Source organism: Diorhabda carinulata, chromosome 4 (genome assembly GCF_026250575.1).
Source record: "Diorhabda carinulata isolate Delta chromosome 4, icDioCari1.1, whole genome shotgun sequence".
NCBI classification, from domain to species: Eukaryota; Metazoa; Arthropoda; class Insecta; order Coleoptera; family Chrysomelidae; genus Diorhabda; species Diorhabda carinulata.
In genome coordinates, this window is record NC_079463.1 from 32,253,243 (window position 1) to 32,263,602 (window position 10,360).

The 10,360-nt window shown below is 31.5% G+C and overlaps 1 protein-coding gene across 2 annotated transcripts; it reads left to right on the forward strand.

The window, feature by feature from the left end:
- The first annotated feature begins 264 nt into the window (after positions 1-264).
- Positions 265-10,044, forward strand: LOC130892556 (anillin-like). 2 transcript variants are annotated; one of them, XM_057798019.1, is made up of 4 exons: positions 265-346; positions 4,041-4,209; positions 6,720-7,072; positions 9,332-10,044. In XM_057798019.1, exons 2-4 carry the CDS (start codon positions 4,068-4,070, stop codon positions 9,965-9,967), a joined length of 1,131 nt encoding a protein of 376 aa, XP_057654002.1. In that variant the 5' UTR covers positions 265-346; positions 4,041-4,067; the 3' UTR covers positions 9,968-10,044. The 2 variants fall into 2 exon arrangements, with proteins under 2 accessions (XP_057654002.1, XP_057654001.1); XM_057798018.1 differs by lacking the exon at positions 265-346 and adding an exon at positions 3,567-3,837.
- The last annotated feature ends 316 nt before the right edge of the window (positions 10,045-10,360 follow it).

Here is a 10,360-nt window from a genome sequence, read left to right on the forward strand (position 1 = left end):
TTAATTTTTTTGTACTTTACATTTAATTCTAAATTGTAAACTTTTATAAATATATTCGGTGTACAAAATCTTAAAAGTTTATGATACGTTTTGTTAATTATGTAAATGTTTTAGCTTATCGACATAACCTAGTTTACTAAAAACTTTTACGTATACAGGAAACTGTTATTTTAACAATACTGCTTTTTATAAACAATCAGTTATACCGCAACAATTAAAGATAATAAAAAGACAAAAGCGAGTCGCCATTATTAACACGTTCGACGTTTCCAAAAGTTTTTTTCTTTTTTTTTAATTCTGTGGGTGATAATCGGTTATTTTTTTATATTATTTATAACGTTTATTGGTAAGTAAAACTTTTCATAGTCCATTCGTTTAGCTTACGCGTGATTATCGAATAATTTAATACCGGGGGAGGTGAAAAAGTCGTTTTTGTTTCCTGTACAATATACAGCTTATTTTTCTACATAACCACTTTGGTGATTAAGAACAAGCTTTGAAATACCGCCTTTAGAAAAATTAACCGCCAATAGTTGGGAGTTGTGGCGGTTTCTTTGAGTACGACGTCGTCGGAATCGCCGCCCTCAAAATCATTGTTTTAGTTTAAGCAAAAGATGAAAAACACTCGGTGGTAGGTCGGGATGGTATGGTGGGTGTTCGAAAATATCCCACTGAAAGTGCTGGAGGGGTCGTTGGGTTAAACGAGTGTCTTGTTGGGCAAAATTCCAGAATTCAGCATGCCTCCTAGTTTTACTATATTATTTGCATACTGTGCGATCGGAGGGTGAAAAAAAAGAGCCGTCGTAGTTCAAAATGTCATTGTCTACAAAAATCATTATAATAATTTTTTCTCTACGAAGCACCATTTCCGAGAAATCGCGATTCTAATTACCATCAATTAATTTCCATAATCATACTTTTGAGTTTAATTGATTTAGTTTTGTCGATTTTCCTCGTAAACGTTTAGTTTTATCGCAAAAATGAAATAGACAAAAAATATAGATCATAAAATTTTCTACAAAAATCATTCTAAAACTTTTTTCTCTACGAGGCACCATTTCTGAGAAAAAACGATTCTAATTACAATCAATTAATTTCCATAATCATACTTCTAGGCTGAATTGATTTAGTTTTTTCGATTTTCCTCGTAAACGGTTAGTTTTATCACAAAAATAAAACAGACAAAAATTATAGATTATAAAATTTTCTACAAAAATCATTCTGATACTTTTTTCTCTACGAAGCACCATTTCCGAGAAATCGCGATTCTAATTACCATCAATTAATTTCCATAATCATACTTCTAGGTTTAGTTGATTTACTTTTTTCGATTTTCCTCGTAAACGGTTAGTTTTATCGCAAAAATGATGAAGATAAAAATTATAGATCATGAAATTTTCTACAAAAATTGTCCTCATACTTTTTTCTCTACGAGGCACCATTTCTGAGAAATCGCGATACTAATTACCATAATCATACTTCTAGGTTTAGTTCATTTAGTTTTTTTTTTATTTTCCTCGTAAACGGTTAGTTTTATCACAAAAATGAATCAGACAAAAATTATAGATCATAAAATTTTCTACAAAAATCATTCTAAAACTTTTTTCTCTACGAGGCACCATTTCTGAGAAAAAACGATTCTAATTACAATCAATTAATTTCCATAATCATACTTCTAGGCTGAATTGATTTAGTTTTTTCGATTTTCCTCGTAAACGGTTAGTTTTATCACAAAAATAAAACAGACAAAAATTATAGATTATAAAATTTTCTACAAAAATCATTCTGATACTTTTTTCTCTACGAAGCACCATTTCCGAGAAATCGCGATTCTAATTACCATCAATTAATTTCCATAATCATACTTCTAGGTTTAGTTGATTTACTTTTTTCGATTTTCCTCGTAAACGGTTAGTTTTATCGCAAAAATGATGAAGATAAAAATTATAGATCATGAAATTTTCTACAAAAATTGTCCTCATACTTTTTTCTCTACGAGGCACCATTTCTGAGAAATCGCGATACTAATTACCATAATCATACTTCTAGGTTTAGTTCATTTAGTTTTTTTTTTATTTTCCTCGTAAACGGTTAGTTTTATCACAAAAATGAATCAGACAAAAATTATAGATCATAAAATTTTCTACAAAAATCATTCTAAAACTTTTTTCTCTACGAGGCACCATTTCTGAGAAAAAACGATTCTAATTACAATCAATTAATTTCCATAATCATACTTCTAGGCTGAATTGATTTAGTTTTTTCGATTTTCCTCGTAAACGGTTAGTTTTATCACAAAAATAAAACAGACAAAAATTATAGATTATAAAATTTTCTACAAAAATCATTCTGATACTTTTTTCTCTACGAAGCACCATTTCCGAGAAATCGCGATTCTAATTACCATCAATTAATTTCCATAATCATACTTCTAGGTTTAGTTGATTTACTTTTTTCGATTTTCCTCGTAAACGGTTAGTTTTATCGCAAAAATGATGAAGATAAAAATTATAGATCATGAAATTTTCTACAAAAATTGTCCTCATACTTTTTTCTCTACGAGGCACCATTTCTGAGAAATCGCGATACTAATTACCATAATCATACTTCTAGGTTTAGTTCATTTAGTTTTTTTTTTATTTTCCTCGTAAACGGTTAGTTTTATCACAAAAATGAATCAGACAAAAATTATAGATCATAAAATTTTCTACAAAAATCATTCTAAAACTTTTTTCTCTACGAGGCACCATTTCTGAGAAATCGCGATTCTAATTACCATCAATTAATTTCCATAATCATACTTCTCGGTTGAATTGATTTAGTTTTTTCGATTTTCCTCGTAAACGGTTAGTTTTATCGCAAAAATGTAATTCATAAAAATTTTAGATCATGAAATTTTCTATAAAAACTGTCCCTATACTTTTTTCTCTACGAGGCACCATTTCTGAGAAATCGCGATTCTAATTACCAACAATTAATTTCCATAATCATACTTCTCGGTTGAATTGACTTAGTTTTTTCGATTTTCCTCGTAAACGGTTAGTTTTATCACAAAAATAAAACAGACAAAAATTATAGATCATAAAATTTTCTACAAAAATCATTCTGATACTTTTTTCTCTACGAGTCATCATTTCTGAGAAAAAACGATTCTAATTACAATCAATTAATTTCCATAATCACTTTTGTGTTGGGTCATATCAGATATCAATGCAAAATTTTGATTTATTACTACTGAGAATCATCGATTTGTTGTTTACCTAAACAATCATTCACGATATGTCTACCATGTTTTTTAAGGTCTCAGAAATCTCAAGTAGCACCACTTTAGGGTTATACGAAATTATTTTGTGGACTTTTACGACTTCGTCGTCAATGACAGTCTCTTTATGTTGAGCATCGTCCGCGATGATCATTTAGTTAGTAAACCACTTCGTATTCGCAAATAATCACACCGAATACGTTATTGAAAACTATCCGGATAAATTCTGAAATCCGGCAACAGTGTATACCAAACATCGATGTTTGTAAATTAAATCTTATCTCACAACTCACAAATTTAAAACACGTTTTTCATTCAAAATTAAAAACGAATACTACAAAAAGCTGTTAATAAACATTTTTACGGTTAATATTATTTATAATATGTTAAAAATTACGTGTCGGATTTACCAGACGTCAGAATGAAGTTTGACATTACTTTAAATAAAAACTATTAGTGTGAAATACTATAAACAACGTTTAAATAGTTTCTCGTTAAGTAGCGAGTGGAAACGAATGGTTTTGATATGTAATATTTTCATGTGTAATTTCAAATTTGCAAAGAAGGATGTTTCGGTAAGAAATAAACGCTGTTATTCATTAATAAATCAACTAAATCGAAGCAGGTTCAATATACACACAATTTATCGTTGAAAATGTTTTTCGGAAACGTAATTTTTGTCTACGACGACTTTGATTCGCTTTACGTTTTCAATAATCTTGCATTTCACATTGACGATCGGAGTATATCGATTTTTTTATACTGTTACTGTTTACAGGGTGGTTTTGAGATTGAAAAAAACGCGATGTATTACAAAATGCGAAAATTGAGAGACATTGAATGCGTGAAAATGAAAGAAGCTTCCAATGCTTTGGAAATGATTAGAAATAGTACTAAAAGTAATTGGAACGAAGAAATTTTAGCAGAAAGCATATTATTACAATCCCGTGAGTATTATATTAAGTATCCTAGCGTCCCAAAAAGAGATAAATCATTTCTAGGATAAATAGTCCGGTCAAATAGGTATATAGAGCTGAATTTTAGGGGGTTTACCATTAGAAATACATCCTCTATCAGGCAATGGTGGCTAAAAAAGTAATTCAAGGTTAAAGTTCTGAAGTTTGGGTTTTCTAGATTTTTCTCTTGAACGGTTAGTTTTATCACAAAAATGTAATATATAAAAATTATAGACCATAAAATTTTCTACAAAAATCATTCCTATACTTTTTTCTCTACGAGGCACCATTTCTGAGAAATCGCAATTCTAATTACCTTAATCATACTTCTGGGTTTAGTTCATTTAGTTTTTTTCGATTTTCCTCTTAAACGGTAAGTTTTATCGCAAAAATGAAATATATCAAAATTATAGATCATAAATTTCTCTACAAAAACTATTCTTATACTTTTTTCTCTACGAAGCACCATTTCCGAGAAATCGCGATTCTAATTACCATCAATTAATTTCCATAATCATACTTCTAGGTTTAGTTGATTTACTTTTTTCGATTTTCCTCGTAAACTGTTAGTTTTATCACAAAAATGTAATATATAAAAATTATAGACCATAAAATTTTCTACAAAAATCATTCCTATACTTTTTTCTCTACGAGGCACCATTTCTGAGAAATCGCAATTCTAATTACCTTAATCATACTTCTGGGTTTAGTTCATTTAGTTTTTTTCGATTTTCCTCTTAAACGGTTAGTTTTATCGCAAAAATGAAATATATCAAAATTATAGACCATAAATTTCTCTACAAAAACTATTCTTATACTTTTTTCTCTACGAAGCACCATTTCCGAGAAATCGCGATTCTAATTACCATCAATTAATTTCCATAATCATACTTCTAGGTTTAGTTGATTTACTTTTTTCGATTTTCCTCGTAAACGGTTAGTTTTATCACAAAAATGTAATTCATAAAAATTATAGATCATAAAATTTTCTACAAAAACTATGAATATCATTTTTTCTCTACGAGGCACCATTTCCGAGAAATTGCGATTCTAATTACCATCAATTAATTTCCATAATCATACTTCTAGGTTTAGTTGATTTACTTTTTTCGATTTTCCTCGTAAACGGTTAGTTTTATCACAAAAATGTAATTCATAAAAATTATAGATCATAAATTTCTCTACAAAAATCATTTCTATACTTTTTTCTGTACGAGGCACCATTTCTGAGAAAATGCGATTCTAATTACCATCAATTAATTTCCATAATCATACTTCTAGGCTTAGTTCATTTAGTTTTCTCGATTTTCCTCGTAAACGGTTAGTTTTATCGCAAAAATGAAATATATCAAAATTATAGATCATAAATTTCTCTACAAAAACTATTCTTATACTTTTTTCTCTACGAAGCACCATTTCCGAGAAATCGCGATTCTAATTACCATCAATTAATTTCCATAATCATACTTCTAGGTTTAGTTGATTTACTTTTTTCGATTTTCCTCGTAAACGGTTAGTTTTATCACAAAAATGTAATATATAAAAATTATAGACCATAAAATTTTCTACAAAAATCATTCCCATACTTTTTTCTCTACGAGGCACCATTTCTGAGAAATCGCAATTCTAATTACCTTAATCATACTTCTGGGTTTAGTTCATTTAGTTTTTTTCGATTTTCCTCTTAAACGGTAAGTTTTATCGCAAAAATGAAATATATCAAAATTATAGATCATAAATTTCTCTACAAAAACTATTCTTATACTTTTTTCTCTACGAAGCACCATTTCCGAGAAATCGCGATTCTAATTACCATCAATTAATTTCCATAATCATACTTCTAGGTTTAGTTGATTTACTTTTTTCGATTTTCCTCGTAAACGGTTAGTTTTATCACAAAAATGTAATTCATAAAAATTATAGATCATAAAATTTTCTACAAAAACTATGAATATCATTTTTTCTCTACGAGGCACCATTTCCGAGAAATCGCGATTCTAATTACCATCAATTAATTTCCATAATCATACTTCTGAACTTAGTTAATTTAGTTTTTTCGATTTTCCTCGTAAACGGTTAGTTTTATCACAAAAATGAAACAGACAAAAATTATAGATCATAAAATTTTCTACAAAAACTATGAATATCATTTTTTCTCTACGAGGCACCATTTCCGAGAAATTGCGATTCTAATTACCATCAATTAATTTCCATAATCATACTTCTAGGCTTAGTTGATTTAGTTTTTTCGGTTTTCCTCGTAAACGGTTAGTTTTATCACAAAAATGAAACAGACAAAAATTATAGATCATAAAATTTTCTACAAAAATCATTCTCATATTTTTTTCTCTACGAGGCACCATTTCTGAGAAATGGCGATTCTAATTACCATCAATCTCAAACTTCATAATAAATGATGAATATCAAAATAAAATTTATTATATCAACTGTCTCCTTATTCAATAACCACACCTCGTATAACAATCCATAATTATTTCCAGAGTTGCGTTACAAACTAATCGTCGATAAAATCTGCGAGAGCAAAGATTTATATATCGAAATAAAGAAGCGCAAACTTAGTGGATCCATCACTTTATCAAACATACAATTCGAACTTTTGTCAAAAGATCAAAAAACCCCAACAGACTGCGCAACCTTCTATCTACTCGCTATATCCCACGATACCATCGTTACGACAACCAAACCCATCGAAGCTGATGGTCAAGATCGGCTTCTATTTGACGAAGTTATCACTGTAACAGATTTAGACGATGATTTCGAATTGAAGGCCGAGTTATTTTCAATCACAATATGTACCGAGAAACGAGGAATAATCGGAAAGCTATTGAGAAAAGTAAGTGAAAAAACCATAGGAAAATCTGGTTATTCCTTTGTAGCCTTCCTCGACTTAGCTCATTGTACCAGGTCAGATCAAAAAATTGACAATTACGAAGAACTGTATCGTTTCTATTGGAACCGTCATTTCTGATCTGTAATATTGATCTGTGGAGTTTTTTTCTTTCTTCTTACTTTCATCTTACCTTTCACCCAACTTTTATCCTCAAATCTGGCTATATGCCCCCCCCCAACGCATCATTTTTGCCCTTACTGTATATTAAACCTTCTTTAGTAGTTATTATGGATATATAATGAAGTTACATATCATTTCCAAGGTTTTTGAGGTCGCTGATTACGAATTTGATGTCCAATTTACAGTAACTAACTTCTTTCACCCCTAATAACCACCCTCTTGCATTTTACCCCCGTACGTTACGAAGCAATGAAGTTACATATCATTTCCAAGGTTTTTGAGGTCGCTGATTACGAATTTGATGTCAAATTCACAGTAACTAACCTCCTTCACCCCTAATAACCACCCTCTTGCATTTTATCTCCGTACGTTACGAAGCAATGAAGTTACATATCATTTCCAAGGTTTTTGAGGTCGCTGATTACGAATTTGATGTCCAATTTACAGTTACTAACCTCTTTCACCCCTAATAACCACCCTCTTGCATTTTATCTCCGTACGTTATGAAGCAATGAAGTTACGTATCATTTCCAAGGTTTTTGAGGTCGCTGATTACGAATTTGATGTCCAATTTACAGTTACTAACCTCTTTCACCCCTAATAACCACCCTCTTGCATTTTACCCCCGTACGTTATGAAGCAATGAAGTTACGTATCATTTCCAAGGTTTTTGAGGTCGCTGATTACGAATTTGATGTCCAATTTACAGTTACTAACCTCTTTCACCCCTAATAACCACCCTCTTGCATTTTATCTCCGTACGTTATGAAGCAATGAAGTTACGTATTATTTCCAAGGTTTTTGAGGTCGCTGATTACGAATTTGATGTCCAATTTACAGTAACTAACCTCTTTCACCCCTAATAACCACCCTCTTGCATTTTATCCCCGTACGTTACGAAGCAATGAAGTTACGTATTATTTCCAAGGTTTTTGAGGTCGCTGATTACGAATTTGATGTCCAATTTACAGTAACTAACCTCTTTCACCCCTAATAACCACCCTCTTGCATTTTACCCCCGTACGTTACGAAGCAATGAAGTTACATATCATTTCCAAGGTTTTTGAGGTCGCTGATTACGAATTTGATGTCAAATTCACAGTAACTAACCTCTTTCACCCCTAATAACCACCCTCTTGCATTTTATCCCCGTACGTTACGAAGCAATGAAGTTACATATCATTTCCAAGGTTTTTGAGGTCGTTGATTACGAATTTGATGTCCAATTTACAGTAACTAACTTCTTTCACCCCTAATAACCACCCTCTTGCATTTTATCCCCGTACGTTACGAAGCAATGAAGTTACATATCATTTCCAAGGTTTTTGAGGTCGCTGGTTACGAATTTGATGTCCAATTTACAGTAACTAACTTCTTTCACCCCTAATAACCACCCTCTTACATTTTATCCCCGTACGTTACGAAGCAATGAAGTTACATATCATTTCCAAGGTTTTTGAGGTCGCTGGTTACGAATTTGATATAAAAACGCACAAAAAAGTTAAGCAAAAGTTTGATTCATAATCAGGGTCAGTATTGGATGTTGATGACTCTTCATCATCATTATTTTAGTACACTGGTGGAGGTGGAGGCGGTCTAAGGCCAAAAACTTCGGCTAACAACGTTTTCAAAGACTTTTTTGGCATCTCTGGATAATTAGAAATGATGGGATCACTCATTTCCAAAATTCTCTTAAAAATATCTTCCATGGTTGTTTTTCTACGATTTTTTTCGCGCATAATCATTTTTGTACGTTTACTTTCGCTTAAACTATGAAGATTTGCGAGTTTCATCCGACAGTTCTTCGGTTTTAGCCATTTCAAAACTTTCAAGTCTGAATTTTCGCGAACTTAACCAAAAAACGTCTCGGTCCAAAAAGTATGAATCGCGGCAGGTTCTTGCGTCTCATAGAGTTAGCTGGGACTAAACTACAATCATAAACATCGAAAAAATGTTTGGAGCTTTGACAATTGACAGTTAAAGTGTATTAGTTCGAAATTGGTGGGCAAAAACCTTTTAAAATCACTTATTTTCGTTCTGGGATGTTTTCGAACTATCTCCGTATATTTTTTATGTTTGTAGAAACCAAAATGTTGTTGTCCGATCAAGAAAATTTACTACGAAAATGTGAATACGTCGGAACTAATTGAATCCTCGATTTTGAAGCCTTCTTTCAAATCCTGCGGTACGTTTTTGATAACCGCGCAGAAATTCGGCAGTTCGAAAATTCCTATGCAGAAACAAGAAATATTTTCAGTAAGAAATTACATGAAAGCGAATATATTAATCGAGGACGTCACGTTAAATACCGATTTTTGTGGTTTTATCACTCTAGGCGAATTAGACCGGGATAATCACATCAATTTTTGGGAAAGAAAATGGTGTTGTTTGCGGAAAAACACGCTGTATATCTACAATTATCCTCAGGACGAACAATTCGAGAAAGATCCTGTCGTCAAAATGAATTTAGAACATTGCGTACCCCCTTTGACAAAAAACCCCGACGAATGTCCTAGAAAGAGAAGTTTTGTATTAAAAATAGGAGTCCCCCGTATAATGGGTACAAATAACGCGAAATTTCGATACAAAAAAGATGATTTTGTATTTAAAAAATATTATTTGAACGCCGATAATAAGGAAGATTTCGAAAATTGGACCGTTTTATTGGATTCTGCTTTAAAACAACTTTCTACGTGGAACAAAATCAAATTTAAATAATAAAAAATCGTATAACACAAGTTTTATCGTATTTTCATACACAATTTGTAATATAAAATTATCATAATATATAAAAACGTTGATTTTTATTCAATATCAATATTTAAATAGTTTTAATTCCCCCTGTAACATCCACAAATTGCTTTTTTATTATATTAGCGTTATATACAACAGATTTTTCGAAAACGGGGCTCTGTTACCGACGTTTTGGACGACCTGCGACAACTAACGAATATATGGAAACAGTGTACGGCGAATCGGCGTTTTCGAGGGTCGCGTGACGGGTCAAAGTTATCGGGATATGCTCCAAGATTTGCAACAGCAAATGGATTACGATCCAACACTCTCAAAAATACGTCAATTCATACAGTTTCGACGCGATACGCGTTATTT

Coding starts and splice junctions, on each gene's coding strand:
- LOC130892556 (XM_057798018.1), top strand. CDS start 3,778: ATGGTTTTGATATGTAATATTTTCATGTGTAATTTCAAATTTGCAAAG. Junction 3,838..4,040: donor TTGCAAAGAAGGATGTTTCG/GTAAGAAATAAA, acceptor TACTGTTTACAG/GGTGGTTTTGAGATTGAAAA. Junction 7,073..9,331: donor TCGGAAAGCTATTGAGAAAA/GTAAGTGAAAAA, acceptor TTATGTTTGTAG/AAACCAAAATGTTGTTGTCC.